The sequence below is a fragment of the Lepidochelys kempii genome, chromosome 3, assembly GCF_965140265.1.
Source record: "Lepidochelys kempii isolate rLepKem1 chromosome 3, rLepKem1.hap2, whole genome shotgun sequence".
Classification (NCBI taxonomy): domain Eukaryota; kingdom Metazoa; phylum Chordata; order Testudines; family Cheloniidae; genus Lepidochelys; species Lepidochelys kempii.
The window spans coordinates 10177807-10197279 of record NC_133258.1 but is presented as its reverse complement, the minus strand read 5'-3'; the positions used below and the strand labels follow the sequence as shown (position 1 = coordinate 10197279).

At 45.5% G+C, this 19473-nt stretch overlaps 1 protein-coding gene across 1 annotated transcript; it reads right to left on the bottom strand.

Moving 5' to 3' along the window:
• Positions 1-1875: 1875 nt before the first annotated feature.
• Positions 1876-18971, bottom strand: LOC140908101 (squalene synthase-like). Its single transcript, XM_073335079.1, has 8 exons — positions 18870-18971; positions 15058-15155; positions 8829-9012; positions 6840-6968; positions 5702-5893; positions 4481-4657; positions 3794-3946; positions 1876-2097 (listed from the first exon to the last, which is right to left on the bottom strand). The coding sequence occupies exons 1-8, from the start codon at positions 18969-18971 to the stop codon at positions 1876-1878; spliced, it is 1257 nt and encodes a 418-aa protein (XP_073191180.1).
• Positions 18972-19473: the final 502 nt, after the last annotated feature.

The following is a 19473-nucleotide window of genomic DNA, read 5'->3' as shown; positions in this document are numbered from 1 at the left end:
CCCAGCAATGAATAACTAGCAACGCTGATTCCTCCGGAGATATCAGGTCCTCAGACGGTGCTGTGCCTTTTTCTCTAGATGACGCTTTCCATTCTGACAGATTTCTAAGCCTGCACGTCGTTATACAAAGTCGTTGCCATCTGTACGTTAATCCCTTTGCTACAATGCGGTGTGCACATTTCATTGTAAGATTGTACCACAGTCGCAGTTTGTTTTTTTGCTCTTGTTACAATGGATTGTTGGCTTTGTTTGAATCAATGCCTTACTGGTTTTAATATTTAGTGAGCATTGAATGTTGACTTTTTTTATGGGTATATATACTTGTATGGCTGGAAGGGGGGTAGGAATTACTGCAGACACAAAGAAGGGAGGTGCGATCAAATAAGTTTGAGAACCACTGTTCTAGATCTTTAATCATTTTTGTTGCTTTTCTCTGGACTTTCTCTGGTTTGTCTAGATCTTTCCTGAAATGTGGCACCCAGAACTGGACACAATACTCCAGCTGAGGCCTAATCAGCCAGTGCAGAGAAGAGAGGAAAAATTACTTCTCGTGTCTTGCTGACAACACTCCTGCTACTACATCCCAGAATGATGTTTGCTTTTTTTTGCAACAGTGTTACACTGTTAACTCATATTTAGCAGTAAGAGTTAAAAGTGAAATGGGGGGGAAGCAAGGACGAAAGGATGCAGGGAGAGGGAAAACGGGGCAGTGGAATATCAGAGGAAAGAAGCCAGGCAGGGCGAGAAATCCCCACATTTTGTTTATTGTTTCGAGGAAGCCAGTGTGTTCTGGTCAATAGGCACTTGCCCCTGTGCTGAATCATGAAGTTTGTAGCTTTAAAAGCACAGAAGATCTCTAGTAGTTTGACACCGATGGGTGTTGCTTTCTTCAGGTCATTCTGGTCCGATGTAAATTGAGATCAGATAACTGTGCCCATAGCTCCTGTGTTTCGGGTGCAATGTGGATTTGAAGGTGGCATAGTTTGGGTGGTAATGCTCACTTGCAGTTCTCCTTCTCTTAAAGCCAGGGAAGGGGCTTAAGTGACCCTGGTGAGCAGGTATGGGTAAGTCAAGTGGGGAATAAATTTCCCCAAGGTGTTAAATTTTCTTGCTGGGGATCCTTTATTTTGGTGGTGATGGGGGGCGGTATTTAAAAGTGGCAGACGAGGTGTTATGGCCAGATGGCATAAAGAGCTCAGCTTTCCTGCATCCAGACAGCTCTGCGGCACAACCTAGTCTCTCTCCCTGCAATCTGTAGTACAAGGATGGGATGCACAGCACGCACCCACTCATCACTGTCGTGGAAGGCCACCGCCTTTTTAGACAAGGGGTCAGAAAACAGATTCCTCCCCGCGTACTGAAGAGTTCCTCAGTCTTAGGAAAGGTTAGCTTCCAAGCCCAATGATGTGAGTTGGAACCACTACAATTGCTGAGCATTGAACACAGTGGGATAAGAATATGAAGCACAGGAAGAGGAGAGAGGAAAACCACAAACGCTGATGTCACATAGCCTTGCATTGGAAAAGGGTGTCAAAATCAAAGGAGGCAATCAAAAGCAAGGGAGGCAATCTGGATTTCTATTTAAAAATAGCACAGTCAGAATTCAGGTAAAACATCGTTTCCCACAAAGAGACTCCAACTGTCACATTCGTAACCTGTTCATCCGAACAACGAAAACATCCGACTCCCACTGCCAGCTACCAGCTAGTGGCTGCAATACACCCAATAGATGCAGGTCAACCAGCACCTTCCCATTCACAGCTTCAAGGGCTCATGCCACTCTGGAATCCCACAGGGCAGCAGACCCAATAGGAAAGAGACATGAACCCCTTCCCAACATTACCCAACCACTGCCTTCACTCTCCCAACCAACCCTCAGTTCTCATTGGCCTGTACATCCTCCTCCAACGCCTCTGACATTGCACTCAGATACTGCCAACTCAGCACTGCCAGAAGCACGGTGCACGAGAGGTAGATGGGGGAGTAATGGTTATGGGATACCACCGTGCCACTGGGCAAACACAGTGTCTGGATAGAGACGATGATCCGCTGGGTCTTGTTAGAAGATGGGTCAGCACTTGGGATCTTCCGATAGATCTGAAGAGAGAAAAAAAGCCCATGCAAGATTACGAAATAACCATGAGAACAACACACCATCTAGTAGCCCTCAAATGTGAAACGGGACCTCCCGCACAGGAGCTGTATCATTGCAGTGATGCCATGGATATCCAAACAGAACAGTACTCCCCAGGAATGGGAAACTGCCTAGTTTGAAAGCTGCATTGAGATCAGAATGGCACCAGCTTAGCAAGATTCAAGCCCCATTTCCCTGGGAACGTTTTGTCTGAGAACTGTGCTCACAGCTGAACTCTGTTTTAGCCCATACTCTTTAGGAGTCAGTCCGCAATGGCGTTTGAGCCATTAGTCTGAACGAGGCTTATCGGCTTTTAATGCTGCTGGAAATTGGTTGGACTTGCTGTTTCTGCGGTAGGGCACCTTCAGCCGTGTGCAGAAGTCTATTGTTTAAAACTAAGTAACAGTTCCTGCTTGGAAGTCCTTGCTAACACCGCCTGCACTGGGATTTTAAAAATATATTTAGGTGCCTAAATCCCATTGGTTTCAGAGGGATTTAGGAACATAAGTACCCTTGAAAAACTGGGCCACGGGTCTAAACGTTTTGTAGCCCATCATAAGCCCTGTTATTAATATGGTTAAGTCAGCTCAGCCCAGAGCTACTCGGAGGTCATACAACCACTACAAAGTGGCATCTAATTCAGGGACAGCATTTGCATCTTGCCAGCAAGAACTGTCTGTGAACCAGTTAGCTCTGATTTTAACAGGGCCAAGGTACTCCCTTGCATGAGCTCACAATACCGTTCTCAGACAATTTTCAGAGAGTTCCCATCTGCATGGTCCAGGGGAAACATGACAGAATGTTGCTAGGAACAACCATAGGCCCAAGTGTAGCTAGCAGTGTTCTACAGTGGCCCTGCCCATGCCTATGAGACATCCCCTGAGCAGTCTTCTTGCAAGAACCATTTTGTTTAATCAGAATTTGGTGGCCTGGTTTTCAATGGTAATTGATGCCAGTGGGGCCGTCAGCTTGTCACCAGCTCCTTAGAGATGAGGACCATGTCTTTATTTTTGTATAGCATCCAGTGCACTTCTGAGAAGTCCCATTGACTGGAGGGGTACCTGCATTAAGGGACTGTGGCTCTGTGAGATGACAGTTTTAGAAATAGGTGAGTCAAGCCACCAAAGTTTTGCCCTACATATCGGCTAATTTGCACAGTCATAGCAATTAAAGGCCTTTTGTTCTCCATGATGCTCTGGAAAGATACAAAAACTTTCCAGACAGGAACTGTGCAATTCCCCATTAAGTTGACTCACGAGGAAACTGTACAGTATTTAGACAAACAAATATGGGGTGTTTACACAAATTGTAGCACCCATGTTATACTATTGCATACAACTGTGTAATATTGGTGTTGCATTATGCTACAGTGTGTATAAAATCTGAATGAAACCTGAGACACAAATGAGTGAGGCCAGAGAATCTAAAGCACCAAGGAAAACAGCCGCATTCCAGACTTTACTATTTCAAGCTGTTTCATGCTATGCTCGTTTCTAGATCTTCAGCAATTTTGGCCAAAAGAAAATGAAAGTTACTAAATGGCTGAAACAGAGGGTTACAGTGGTACCCCCAGCTTAGCCCTAACTGCATAGACCTGAGGAGGAAAGAGGAACATCTACATTTGAAAGTTAGTCATTCAAAGCAAGCGATCCAACCCACCTCTTCCACATACTGGTACATTATAGACTTGACAGCCTGTATGTTCGTGGCATCCATCATTAAAGTGACAGCTTGTCCTTTCCGAATCTTCACCACCCCCCTAAACACCTGTTTGTTATTGTAACAGGCCGCCAGAGTGGCGATGGCCATCACCTAGGGAGAAATGACAAAAAAAGCATTTACTCTGTGCTGTAAGCTGTGCACCTGGGATGAAATCCTGGCTCCATTTGAAATCGATGGCAAATCACCCATGGTATAAAAGGCAGAGCTTAGCTTAAAGCAGAGAATAGAGAAATGATTTCTAAAGAAGCACTGCTCACAATGGATGACTAAAGCAAAGACAAGGAAGACAGAGGACAGAAAGGTTCCTAATATTTTCATTAACTATGTAGGATTGTCTTAGTTTAGGAGAAAAGAGAGTCCTGTTTATTTACATTCATCTTGCAGCAACCATTTCCGACTTCCCACACCATATCCAAAAGCAGAGCCATTCCCTTGCGGAAAGGAAACAGTTTCTCAGGACGAGGCAAACACTCAAAATGTTCCACATTGAATTTATTTATGTACCGTTATTAAATAATGCTACTATTAAACACTATGCATAGACCTCAAAGGACATCCAGTTCCAAGGGAGAGGATGAAGCAGCTAGAAGATCCTGTTTAAAACATCTGCAAATGTTAACCTACCTGCGGAATAGCGCAGAAGTTGAAGACACTTTGGGTTTTCAGTCTAGATAAGTAGGTGAGGACATGAGGGATATGGTGTAAAGCATTTGTGATCAGTTCATTCATACACTGGACAGCCACATCAATGTTCTCTGGCTTGGCGAGATCCGACAGCTTCTTGGCATACCTGCTCCAAACCTGGGAACACCGACAGTACATAGTAACACCACTCAGCAGTTAGCACTTTTCAGACATTCATATTCAAAGGGGGCCCGTATCAAACAAAAATCTTATTACTGAACGTCACCTCATTCTCATAATCAGACCTTGTTGCAGTCAGAAAAAGGACCTTTAAAACACTCGAGATTACTCTAGCCTCCAATTCCATTCAGCCCCATTACAGGGCCCCTCTCCATGAGACCTACTGGGATACAGAGACTAACTTCTAGAAGAGAGTCCTACCAAAGTGGTGAATTTCTAGACAGACACAAAACAAAGGCATTTGGATCCCACTCTGCTGAGAAGAATTTGACCCAGGTGGGAGCTCTGAAGCTGAACATCCATGCCTCTGATTCTACAATGCACTTACACACTTATTACAACAGTGATGTCATATCCTGCCAATGGTGCTGGTGAATGGAGCACAGCAATAGCATACTGGGTGTTCTCTGACAGTAGAGGTTTCTCTAAACCCTCTGCTGAACAGATGCATGACCAAGGACAATAAGCCTGGTCTCCTAGATCACAGCTTTGCTCCATGATCACAGGGAGACAAAAACACCGCAGACGTTCCAGCTTCTCCTCTGAGTTTTGCTTTAATGGACACATTAATGAGATGTTTGGATGTGAACCATGCACTTGCCATCCCTTCATATGACAGTTACTAGTATACAAATTTATCAATGTTAGCAATAGAGTTTAGCCCCTGTGGGACACACACACGGCTAAATGTGACTGCTCAGAGCTCTAAGGGCAGAAGTGTTTGGCCTAACTCCATGCAAACAGACTTGGGCAAGTTTTTTTTTTTGAAAAAGCCCAGAGATCTTCTATATCAGAATAGGAACTGAAAGTGAATTCTGTGAAATGAGTCTCCCAACTAGTTCTGACTAAACTGCATCAAAGCAGTACCAGTATCTTCAGTCCTGTCCCCTTCAGATGAGCTGTCTGAATCACAACACTAACACTTCCTAATGAGCCGTATCTAGCAGAAGTTCCATCTTAAAAAGGGCTGGTTTCCTTTACCTCTCTGGGCCAGAATTCTCTTCCTGCCAACTGGTCCTCCAGATAATCACGGATGATGATGGTTTTCTCAATGAAGACGCCCATGGAATTTGCAAGCTCTGTGTCCTGTCCTATGATAGGGTCTTCTAACTCCAGCACAGAGAACAGACGAGAAAGGCCAATGCCCACCAACCCAACAACGTAGTGACAATACTGCAAGGTTTGGAGAGAGGAAAAAATGTTTATCGATCTATATCCCCTAGTCCAAATGGCTACATCAAAATGACACCTGTAGGTTATTGCGTGTGCCGTGTGTGCCTTTTCTTGTTTTGATGACTATGTCAGTGGTATTTGATTTTGCCTCTGAATTCAGTTACATGGGCTGAGTTACATGGGCTGAGCATTCCTAAGCATGTCTCTTCATGCCCGTGCTTGACAGCCAACATCCCGACCCCAGGAATATGGTTCTGCAGCATGGATTCTACCACCAGAGCACTGCTCCACTCAGGAAAAATAGCAAATGTGTCACAGCTGTTAGCAGCTCAGGGCTTCCACTTTCCAGATGAAAGACCCATAGGAGAGCAGCTGCTTCAATAGCTGATTCTAGTCAAAGAGCTCCAAAACAGCATCTTAAGAACATAAAAATGGCCATACTGGGTCAGACCAAAGGTCCATCTAGCCCTGTATCCTGTCTTCCGACAGTGGCCAGTGCCAGGTGCCCCAGAGGGAATGAACAGAACAGGTCATCATCAAGTGATCCATCCCCTGTTGCCTATTTCCAGCTTCTGGCAAACAGAGGCTAGGGACACCATCCCTTCAAGGCTCTTTTGTGGACATTTACAAACACTGTCATTCACAAGGGTCAGTAACAACATACAGTAGCTTTTTGATGCCCAGTGAAATTTACATAGAGATCTCATTGCTAAGATAACTCTTTACATTCACATCGAAGGAGGCTGCCCAAGTAGCAAGACTCTGAGTTAACACTTTGTCCTTTGCTCATTTTGGGTACCTGTCTACGACTGGGTGAGCATCACCAGTCCCAGGGGAAAAGAAACTGTAACGATCTGCGGCAAGTGCAGAATGCCAGGCCCCCAGCAGGGACTGTGGGTGTTGCTCTGAGCATGCTCTCTCTATGATCACTTACAGATTCACTTACCTTATCCCACTCTTGCAGGGAATCAACCTTCTTTTGCAAGAACTCTGCCATACCAGCTCCCATCTTGTGACAAATATCTGCAATCATATCTCGATACACCTTTGCCAGGTTCCTGAACTCCAAGGAGATCTACAACAGAAACCACAAGGAAATATACATAGTGCTGAAAGTGAAGCAGAATTTGGCATTCATTAACAGACTAAGAGAATAATAGGTTACAGCTTAATGGGGTTTTATCCTGCTCCCCACTGAAGGGATTGGCAAAATTCCGCACTGGCTTCAATGGAAGCAGATTCAAGCCACTCAGCAGTAAACACAGATTCAGCAAGTTCTTCAACAAAAATTCCTCTGATCTTTGGCCACAGCTCAAATGCAATTTGTATCTTCATGAAGACAGTATAACCTTGGGCAGCACCACTTGGGAGTTTGTGAATGCTTGCTTACAACAATAAACTCTTCTGTGGGAAGAGTCCCAGCAAGTGAACAGCAGGTAAGCTGATGGGAACAATGAAAAGAAAAGATTTCCAGTGTTCTTTTGAAGCTCGGCTCGCTATATCGTCCCCAAGGCCCATCTCCCCAGATGTCAACATGTGTATTGCCACTGGATGCCTTTCTCCCAGGCAAAGCAGCATGCTCACATCACTCCTAGCCTCAAACTGCTCCCACAGCTCTCTATGTATTCCAGAGCCTAATTCAAAGCTGCCCTCCTTGTTCTTAAAGCAATCCATGGACTGGGTCTTTATCTTCCAGACCTCATCACTTTCTTTTCTCCACTCCCCGAATCCTATATTCACCTTGCATCAGCTTTTCTCTCTATCAATTCACATAAACCTCCTCTTCTGACAGCTGAAAGAGCCTCCTTATAGCACTATTCTTCAGGTCTATCCTTGGTACTGTGCCTTTCTCTATGATTGTAGTTTTCTTTTAATATTTCATAGACATATGGCTAGAAAGGACCACTAGGATCATCTGGTCTGACCTGCTGCATAACACAGGTCAGAAATTTTCACACAGCAATTCCATCATTGAGCTCTGTAACTCCTGGTTGAACTAGACCATACCTTTAAGAAAGTATCAATTTAAAGACTTCTGGTGACAGAGAATCCACCACATCCCTGGTTACCTTGCCCCGATGGGTAATTCCCCTCACTGTTCAAAGGCGCATCTTATTTCCAGTCTGAATGTGTCTAGCTGTACCTTTCAGTCACTGGATCTTGTTATGCCTTTGTCTGCTAGATTAAATCGCTCTCCACTAGAGTCTTAACCTTCTCTTTGATAAACTAAGTAGAACAAGTTCCTCAAGACTCTTGTAAGTAAGTAATATATTCTCCAAAACCTCCACCAAGGTAACTCCCTCCATAAACTGGGCATCAGGAGGTCACAGAGCGAGTTGCTATCATTCCCCTTCCTTCCAGGGGGCAGGGCATGTCACACCTGAGGTCTATTGACACGGAGAACAAGAATTACCAAGTCTGTCATTTCACAGTTTGAAGCTCATCTGCTTTTTCAACACCCAAGGGAACATATAATTTTTAGAGCCAAGTTTTCAGAGGGTGACCCTCACTTGCACACATGCAAAGTTTATCAGCATGTAGTTTTCCCCCAATTTTGAATGCAGTCACATGTGCAAGTGTGTAGACCCCCTAAATCACCACAATTACGCACAACTGCAGTGAAATGTACATGACCGTAGGTATGTGAATGGATATGATTTTGGGCCTCTAAAACATAGTCCTCAGTATCAAAGCTGGGAAGTGCCTGAAATTCTAGGGCAGTTTAGAGTTACAAATAAGTTGTTTTTGACATCTCTGATTCGTATATATTCCAACAGCAAACCCGGTGACACTCCAGCAGGCATTGCCAATAACCATGTCTTCAGTCATCTGGCAATTCCTACGTACCAAGTTGCAAAGATGTTTGAAGTGGATACCTGTACTCGTCAACATATGGGTTATATTATAGTTTGAAACATGGAAACTAATGGCTCACCGTTGGAAAGTCCTCAAGCACTTGCTTATACTTCTCCTTGCTCTCCATGTATCTCCAGTCCGGCTGATACAGATAGGAGTGGAAGTCATGCAACATTGGGACCTTGGTTTCTAAACTGATGGTCATATCATCTTCTACAGTGTCCAGAGCTCGGAGAACCAGGTACAATATGCACACAGCATGACTACGGAGGGAGAAAAGGATTCCCTATTACTTGGGATTCCCTATTACTCTGAAAAGTATTTTAAAATTATCACATGGCTTTTGTAACAGACATTCTCAAATTAAACAGTCCAGCAACAAAGTGGGGGCTATCCAATTTATTGCACCCAGTGCCGCATGTATGATTACCTGCCTTGTGGGCAGGTGACATATGTGTGCATTCAGTGAAAGAAGCTCAAGGCCCTCAGAGACCGAGTATGGGCTCTGGACACCAGAGTGGTTGAACTGGAGGAGCTAAGGGAGGCAGAGAGGTAGAATCATAGAATCAAAGAGTTAGTCTAACCCCCTGCCACGATGGAGGGTTTGTTGTGTCTAAACCATCCAAGACAGATGGCTATCCAGCCTCCTTTTGAAAACCTCCCATGAAGGAGCTTTCACAGCTTCCCTCGGCAGTCTGTTCCATTGTCCTGCTGTTCTTATAGTTAGTAAGTTTTTCCTGAGATTTAATCTAAATCTGCTATGCTATAGTTTGACCCCATTGCCTATGGTCCTGCCCTCTGTGGCAGGAGAGAACAACTTTTCTCCATCTTTTTTATGGCAGCCTTTCAAGTATTTGAAGACCGCTATCATATCTCCCTTAACTTCATCTTTTCCAGACTAAACATACCCAGTTCCTTCAGCCTTTGCTCGTATGGCTTGCATTCCATCCTTCTGATCATCTTTGTCCCTCACCTCTGGATCCTTTCCAGTTTCTCTACATCCTTTCTATATAGCGGTGACCAAAACTGGACACAGTACTCCAGCTGAGGTCTGACTAGTGCCGAGTAGAGTGGTACTATCACCTCCTGTAACTTGCCTATTTCTCTGTTAATGCAACCTAAAATGTATTTGCTTTTTTTGCAACAGAATCACATTGCTGACTCATGTTGAGGCTGTGATCCACCACAACTCCCAGATCCTTCTCAGCAATGCTGCTGCTAAGCCAGTTATCCCTCTTGTGTATTTGTGCATTTGGTTTTGCTTTTGTAAGTGTAGCACCTTGCATTTGTCTTTGTTGAATTTCATTTTGTTGTCTATAGCCCAGTTCTCCAATTTATCAAGATCCCACTGAATTGTAGTTCTATCCTCCAAAGCGTTGGCAACCCCCTGACCCAGTTTTGTGTCATCTGCAAATTTGGTCAGTACGCTCTCTATTCCTACATCCAGGTCATTAATAAAGATGTTCAACAACATCAGTCCCAGAACAGATCTCTGTGGAACCCCACTTGGGACCTACCTCCAATCCAACATCATGCCATTAATAGTTATTCTTTCTTTGTGTTTGTTTAACCAATTATGTATCAATTTAATGGTAGTTCTGCCAAGCCCACATTTCTCCATCTTATTTATCAGAATGTTTTGTGGGACTGTGTCAAAAGCCTTGCTGAAGTCCAGCTATATTCTGTCATAAGAACATAAGAATGGCCATACTGGGTCAGACCAAAGATCCATGTAGCCCAGTATCCTGTCTTCTGACAGTGGCCAGTGCCAGGTGCCCAGAGGGAATGAACAGAACAGCTAATCATCAAGTGGTCCATCCCCTGTCACCCATTCCCAGCTTTTGGCAAACAGCGGCTAGGAACACCATTCCCATCGTGGCTAATAGCCACTGATGGACCTAGCCTCCACAAATTTATCTGTTTCTTTTTTGAACCCTTTTATAGTCTTGGCCTTCACAACGTCAACTGGCAAGGAGTTCCACAGGTTGACTGTGCATTGTGTGAAAAAATACTTCCTTTTGTTTGTTTTAAACCTGCTGCCTATTAATTTCATTTGGTGGCCCCTAGTTCTTGTGGCATGAGAAGGAGTAAATAACACTTCCTTATTTACTTTCTCCACACCAGTCATGATTTTATAGACCGCTATCCCCCTTTGTCATCTCTTTTCCAAGCTGAAAAGTCCTATTAATCTCTCCTCATACGGCAACCGTTCTATACCCCTAATCATTTTTGTTGCCCTTCTCTGAACCTTTTCCAATTCCAATATATCTTTTTTGAGATGGGGCGACCACATCTGCACGCAGTATTCAAGGTGTGGGCCTACCATGGATTTATATAGAGGCAATAGGATATTTTCTGTCTTCTTATTTATCCCTTTCTTAATGATTCCCAACATTCTGTTCGCTTTTTTGACTGCCGTGGCACATTGAGTGGATATTTTCAGGGAACTGTCCACAATGACTCCAAGATCTCTTTGTTGAGTGGTAACAACTAATTTAGACCCCATCAGGTAAGGTTGAAGCTTTGGTGAAGGCTGAGGCCAAGGGGAAGTAGCCCAGGGAATTGAGGGCAGTTTTGCTAAAGGGACATGGCAGCATGTGGCTGCTATTCTTAGGGTTCCTGGGTTGGGACAGTGGGAGCAGTGGGCGGGCCTACAACTGGACAGCGAGAACCCCCCAGAAGGGGCTCTGAACTACTTAGTGGCCCAGCTGGAGAAAGGGCAAAACCATTGTCTCCAGCTAGGAAGCCCTGCGGGTACAGCCTGAAACCAGGGCCTGGACTGCTTAAAGACTCCAGACACACCTGACCAGAAGGGGGCACTCGTGAGAAGTGACTGCCACACCATTACACCTAGTAAATAGGAGAGGATACAAGTTGATAAAGTACACGTGGAAGCTGAAGAAAAACAGTCAAATGAAAAAGAGTCCCGTTCAATTACATCAGATGAAGGCCAACAACTAAAAAGGGACAGATTTTAAAAGTGCTCTTATACAAATGCAAGAAGTCTGAATACTAAGACGGGTGAACTTGTCTGCCTGATATTAAATGAGGATATTGATATAATAAGAATCACAGAAACTTGGTGGAACTGTGAAAAAAATGGCACACAGTAATACCAGTGTACAAAATATATAGGAATGACAGCGTAGGTTGTGCTGGTGGGGGATTGGCACTATGTGTGAAAGGAAACAAAGTATAGTAAAAATCTTTAAAGAATCAAACTGTACCATAGAATCTCTCTGGATAGAAACTCTATGCTTGAATAATAAGAGTGTATTAGGAATATTCTGCAGACCACCTGACTAGACTGGTTATGGTGACTGTGAAATGCTCAGAAAGATCAGAAAGGCTATAAAAATAGAAAACTCAATATTAATGGTGGATTAAACAGACATCCCAGCAATAATGGGGGATTTCAATTATCCCCATATTGACTGGGTACATGTCACCTCAGGACAGGATGCAGAGATAAAATTTCTAGACATTTTTAATGACTGCTTCTTGGAGCAGCTAGTCCTGGAACCCACAAGGGGAAAGGCAATTCTTGATTTAGTCCTAAATGGAGCACAGGATTGGTCCAAGAAGTGAATATAGCTGAACCGCTCAGTAATAGTGACCATAATATAATTAAAGTTAACATCCTTGTGAGAGGGAAAATACCAAAGAAGCCCAACACATTAGCATTTTACTTCAAAAGGGGGAGCTGCACAAAACTGAGGAGGCTAGTTAAACAGAAATTAAAAGGAACAGTCACGAGTGAAATGCCTGCAAGCTGCATGGAAACATTTAAAAACATCATAATAGAGGCTCAAATTAAATATATACCCCAAATTTTAAAAAAATAGTACAAGGATCAAAAAAGTCCCACCAGAGCTAAACAGAATAAAAAAGAAGGTTCGAATCAACAAGGCATTCTTTAAAAATCTGAGGTCAAATCCGACTGAAGAAAATAGAAAGGAGCATAAATTCTGGCATGTCAAGTGTCAATGTATAATTAGGCAAGCCAAAAAAGAATTTGAAGAGCAACTAACAAAACTAATAAAAAACAAACTAATAAAAAACAAAACTAAATAAAACTAATAAAAATAAAACTAATAAAAAACAAAATTAAGTACATGACAAGCAGGAAACCTGCCAAACAATCAGTGGAACACACTGGACTATCAAGGTGCTAAAGGTGCACTCAAGGAATACCAGGCCATTGCAGAGAAGCTAAATTAATTCTTTGCATCGATCTTCACTGCAGAGGATATGAGGGAGATTCCCACACCTTGAGCCATTCTTTTTAGGTGGCAAATGTGAGGAACAGTCCCAGACTGAGGTATCAGTAGAGGAAGTTTTGGAACAAATTGATCAGTTAAACAGTTACAAGCCACCAGGAGCAGATGGTATTCACTCAAGAGTTCTGAAGGAACTCAAATATGAAATTGCAGAACTACTAACTGTGGTACATAACCTATCACTTAAATCAGCTTCTGTACCAGATGACTGGTGGATAGCTAATGTGACACCAATTTTATTTAAAGGGCTCCAGAGGTGATCCTGGCAGTTACTAGCTGGTAAGCCTACCTTCAGTACCAGGCAAATTGGTTGAAACTATAGTAAAGAATGGAATTATCAGACACATAGATGAATGCGATTTGTTGGGGAAGAGTCAACATGGCTTTTGTAAAAGGAAAATCGTGTCTCACCAATCTACTAGAATTCTTTGACAGGGCATCAACAAATATGTGGACAAGGGTCATCCAGTGGATATAGTGTTCTTAGACTTTCAGAAATCCTTTGACTAGGTCCCTCACCAAAAGGCTCTTAAGCAAAGTAATCAGTTATGGGATAAGAGGGAAGGTCCTCTCATGGATCAGTAACTGGTGAAAAGATAGGAAACAAAGGATAGGATAAATGGTCAGTTTTCAGAATGGAGAGAGATAAATAACAGTGTCCTCCAGGGATCTGTACAGGGACCAGTGCTGTTCAAAATATTCATAAGTGATCTGGGGAAAAGCGGGTAAACAGTGAGGGGCAGAGTTTGCAGATGATACAAAATTGCTGAGAAGAATTACAAAGGGATCTCACAAAACTGGGTGAGTGAGTAACAAAATGGCAGATGAAATTAAGTCTTGATTAATGCAAGGTAATGCATACTGGAAAACATAATCCCAACTCTACATACAAAATGATGGTGTCTTAATTAGCTCTTACCACTCAAGAAAGAGCTCTTGGAGTTCTCTGAAAACATCTGATCAATGCACAGTGGCAGTCAGAAAAGCTAACAGAATGTTCAGAACCATTAGAAAAGGAATAGATAAGTCAGTGTCTATATTATGTTCAGTCTTTACAATGGAGCGAATCATGGTATTCAGTAAGTACAATCAGTTTCTATTGTGCAGAAAAGATTTTGCCTTAGGGCTTGTCTAAATCTGAAATGCCACAGCAGCATTTGCTGTACTGCTTCAGTGTAGACACTACCTACGCCAACAGGAGGGGTTCTCCTGTCAGGGTAGGTAATCCACTTCCCCAAGTGGCAGTAGCTAGGTTGAGGAAGAATTCTTCTGCGGTCTACACTGGGGGTTAGGTCGGCTTAACTACACCACTCTAGGGGGTGGATTTTTGACAACCCTAAGTGATGTTGCCGGGTCGACCTAACTTTTTAGTGTAGACCAAATCTTAGTTACTTTTGATTTCAGTTTAGCTAGAAGGTGCAGAGAGGGTATTTTCTTCATTTGGACTAGATCATTCAAAGAGGAGAAACCAAGCCAGAGCTGAAAAAACAGGAAAGCTGTTTTCTTCTTCCAATCTATGAATAAAACCCCAGAGTGAAAGGACGAGATCTCAAAATTCTACCAACATGAAGACCGTGGGGCCAGATTTTCAAAGGTATTTAGGCTCCTAATGATGCAGATAGGCACTTTTGAAAATGCCACCAGGCTCCAAAGCTTGTCAGGTACCTATCTCCCACTGACAATGCCTATTTATGGCCAGGACACTTGATTAAACCCCCCCCCTCCCACTCAGCCAGGTGCTTCTGCTGGGCTCTTGCTGCTTGCATAACCCTCTACTTGTTAACCCTCTACAGACCAGCTAAGCTAGGTGCTCCCCTGGTATGGATATATTTACATTAACCCTGTCCTGGCCAGCACAGTTGCCCTAGTGACCTTCCCATGTCCAATGTCCCCAGCCGGCTCCCACTGCATGGAACTTGCTTAATTAACCCTTTCCTATGATGTTAAGGTGAGGGAGTGACTGGCCCCTGCCTCACAGCCTATGCCTATGAACTCCCTCATGTCCAGCTCCCCGCTGTGGGCACTCACCGCAGCTCCCCATCCAGGGCCTGGATGACAGCAGCGAAGCTCCGGCTGGTCTGGTTCAGGTACCGGTAGCAGATCTTGAGTCTGTCGCTGAGCGCATCCTGTGGGCAGAGCAGAGGGGACACGGGCTGCTGGAAGTGGGCAAGGCCAGACAGATCCCAGAGGGGAAGCCTTGGTGCAAAAGCCGGCTGCCCCTCCAGAGCCGGCCCAGTGGCAAGGGGGAACACCCGCCGGAAACCCCACCGCCCTTGGCCACCCTCCCACAGGGGGAACAGCACGGTCTGCTGTGCCTCCTAGCAGAGCTTCGGGGGGCCTAGAGGGAGCACCCATCTGCTAACCCTGTGTGCCCCAGAGACACTGAACCCCAACCATTGATACTGGACCCCCAAGAAGAGTCCCTTCCCATCAATTCCATGCACCCTGGAGCAACCCGTGACTTAACTCTATGTGAAATGCCCCCCCCCAGTGTCACCCACCAGGATGTCTTGCAACCTCAATACATATGTTCAATGCATAGCACCTTCTCTGTACTGCTAGATGGTAAGTATTGATTTAAAATCTATAGGCTAGTTATTTGCCTGTCCACTAGTGCACTGCAAGGCTTTATGGAATATAAACATGCATCGCTAAGAAAAGAACACAGTCATTATAAAATCTAGTTGATTTTTTAAGTTTAAATTAGTTCCATGTACTACACTTTCCTGGGCTCTGGTGCTTTATGGTTTCACATTCACATTTTCCTTCTTTTCCCTGTATTTTTCACTCCCCTAACCTCATGTGGAAGCACAGTACAAACAGGGGCAAACTGATTGGCTAATGCAGGAGAAATGCTGAAAGTAATGTAACATCAACAAACCCGGTTGTCAGTGGGCAGGATTGAACCTGGGATCTCTGGAGGTTAGTGCATGAGCTTCTACCGCATGAGCTAAAAGCCAACTGGCTGCTAGCTAGGGCTGTAGAGCAGATTCATAATCTCTCTCTAAGTGGTCTCGGTGCCACTAGATGGGACAGAGCACCACACCCTGGAGGTGTGCGGGTTACAGTAACTCGATATGAAATGCTGTCATACGCAATGAGCACAGCTAGGGAGGAAACCCCCAGAATAAATGGGTTTTCCTCTGATCTCTGTCTGTTACAGTACTCTTTGGTATCACTTGTAATGCTAAATAGGTAAAACATTTTCAGACAGGAGCATGATATAAAGTGAAAGTGTTGGTTTAGTATCTTTTATTGAACCAACAGAGAATTTTATAATACAAAAACTTTCAGATCAAGAGGGATCTTTCCATATTGAATTCCCTATATTTATCCATATTTTTAGACAGACCATTCCCCATCTCATCTCAGCTGGAAACGGGATAATTAAACCCAGGGGAGATGATGAGCCCTAACTGTAATAGAGATTGTTTGGAGGGAGAGGGGGGACATATTTTGAAAGTGTTTTCTCCAAGTGGAATGACTTGCCTCACTAATGTGGTATCAATGTGAAAATAGTTGATTCAAAATGGCACTTACCATCCTTCTGAACAGTGACTGCTAGCAGTCACCAGCTTGGGAACACAAAGTGATGCCTCAGTCCTACTAGCTGATCAACACTGGTGTGCCCCATTGGGCTGCAAAACAGACAACATCTCTTCGCACTGAGCCCCATTGTCACTCACTGATCACACCCACATAGATCAACTTGCAGGACCTGGGTCTTAGGCCACAGCTACACGGCAAACTTTGACTGACACAAGTTACATCGGCGTACAGCTGCCGCAGTTAGTATATTGCTTGTGGTTGTGCATATGTAACACCAACAAACCTTGGTTGTCAGCAGGCGGGATTGAACCTGGGACCTCTGGAGCTAAATGCACGGGTCTCTACTGTATGAGCTAAAAGCCACATGGCCCTAGGGACGTAGCAGACTCATACAGCAGCCGTTCTATACCCCTAATCACTAGAGGGAACAGACCCCACACCCAGGAGTTACACATACTTGGCTCCTTGTGTTGGTGCTGCGGATATTCACCAGGAGCACTTGTGAGTGCAGTGCGCCATGGGTAGGTATATCAGTGTGTAACTCTCCACCTCCAGCCCACCGTCCTTTGGGAAGTGTTGGCAATGCATGATGGAGCAGAAACCAGGGGTGACGGGAGCAAGGGGTCAACTTCCCAGTGTGCCACTGTCTCCATTCCATAATGTCATCTCTATCGCATAATTCCCCCCCCTTTTTTTAAAATCCCACAAACCCGCATTGCCCTTCTCCTGGTCTGCCATCTCTGACGAAGCATAGAGCCTGCACAGTGCTGCACTTTTGTCACAGGCGTTACAAGCACAAGGGGCCTGATCCTCTGGGATTTGCAGAGCCATAAGAAGAATTGATTCAGTGGGAGACACGACAGTATCCCTTCTTCTGCATCCCCCGTGTAATATGCTCATAGATGTCCACCTTTCTCTGGCTGGTCTGGAGTTGTGTCTGCACAGCCTCTTCTCCCCGCAGGCCCAGGAGATCCAGTATCTCCTGTCCACTCCCAGCCAGAGCGCGTCTGGAGTGTGTAGCCGGCACGGTCAGCTGGGCAGTGGCACGCAACAAGGGAGAGCTGCTAGGTGTGCTTGCCGAGCTGGACCATGAGGAAAAGGCATTTCAAAAATTCGTGTAACTTTAAAGGAGAGGTTTCAGAGTAGCAACCATGTTAGTCTGTATCCGCAAAAAGAAAAGGAGGACTTGCGGCACCTTAGATGCATTCGATGAAGTGAGCTGTAGCTTATGCTCAAATAAATGTGTTAGTCTCCAAGGTGCCACAAGTCCTCCTTTTCTTTTTAAAGGAGAGGGGGGCCTTCCAGTCTCTGTGACCTGATGGCAGTAGAGTTCACAACTGTGACCAGAGCAGTCAGTGTCTGGCATTGTGGGACAGCTGCTGGAGGGCTGTTAGGGTTGACATAAGTCATGCAATGTCTACACTCACGCTCTGTCAACATTGGTATATCGACCCTGGCTCAGTGCCACTCGGGGAGATGGTGCTACTGGGTCACTGTAATGGGGCACTTACATTGGTGGGAGACAAATTTAAGTGTAGACACATGCCCAACTAGGTCAATGCAAGGTGGCTTAGGTGGCCCTAACTTTGTAGTGTCGGCCAGGCTACATACGCCACTGCTCCAGCAACTCACGGTGCCCAGGCAGACCTCTGCATCCAGTCAGGGTGACTCGCAGGATCGGTGTCTTAGCCAGTACAGCCAGCTTTACTGAGGGTGATTCATGGGATAAGTACAGTGGTGATGGAGTCTTTCACCTCTAGGACTTGAGTCTGATCCTGCCCCAGAAAGAAGTGACCTGTTCCCACTGAAGTCAGTGGGAGTTTTGGCACAGAATTCAATAGGGTTGGACTTCAGTAGCTGTTACCATGGGCCTATGTGAAATTAACTGCTGACCGAAGATTAACTTTGTGTCCCTCCACCCATTGTCTTACCTTCATCCAGTGCCCTTCACTCTGATCTCACAATAAATACTGCGCCACAGACTCCAGGTCAGGGTCTTGCCTTGGCCAGCTGGCACATGTCAAGACCTTTTCCATTCAGCTGGAAACATTCGATAAAACTTTGGTCTGGGAACAATAGTGTTGCCCTCAAGCAGCAAGTAGTCCCACTAAGGCCTCCACTTCAGGGAGATAGCGTTCGGCACACTGCCATAGGGCTAGCTGGGAGCTCCAAACATCTGTAGGCATGTACTTGTTAACAAGACAGTATCAAGGCTGGACACTGGTTTCACGGGTCAGATGAGATGCCCCGTGGCCAGCACCCTCAGCCCACACCCCGCCCACTCTGCTCACCTGGTCCAGCGGGGGCATCACCGTCGCGCCGCCGCCCATCTTAAACCACAGCAGGTTGTAGAGCTCCCGGGGGCGGCCCAGCCACTTCCCCACCCGCTCCATGGGCAGCCGCGCGCACCTGGGGACAAGTGACATGGCCATAGAATTTCTACCGGCTGCTCAAAGGGGCTGCAGCTCATTTCGGAGTCAGAGAGGCTGTAGGGTCCAGCCCTGTGTGCGGCCCCCCCAGGGACCCTGTGGGGGAGGGGGCATCCAACGGCCTGAGCAAAACCCACCCCAGGGGCAGCGCATCCTGCCCTGCCAGACACTGCCCTGCCCCCACTGCCTGACACTGCCCCCACCAGACAGGGACCCCCCCCCACATCTTAACTGCCCCACTGCCCTGCCCCCACTGCCTGACACTGCCCCATTGACCCCAACTGCCCCATTGTGCTCCCTGCCAAACACTGCCCCGCACCCATTGCACCCCCCGCCCGACACTGCCCCCTGCCAGACATTGACCCCATCCCACCCCAACTGCCTCTTCGCGCCCCCAGCCAAATACATCCTCACCAGCCCCTCTGCCTGACGGCGCCTGCCCTGACAGACACTGCCCTGGCCCCAC

Bases quoted from the DNA above. Each gene is read 5' to 3' on its own strand.
- LOC140908101 (XM_073335079.1), bottom strand. From the start codon at position 18,971: ATGGAGCGGGTGGGGAAGTGGCTGGGCCGCCCCCGGGAGCTCTACAAC. The intron at 5,894-6,839 runs GTAAGTGAATCT...CAAACCTTGCAG, and splicing joins CCCTGCAAGAGTGGGATAAG to TATTGTCACTACGTTGTTGG. The intron at 4,658-5,701 runs GTAAAGGAAACC...CGGTGTTCCCAG, and splicing joins GAGAATTCTGGCCCAGAGAG to GTTTGGAGCAGGTATGCCAA.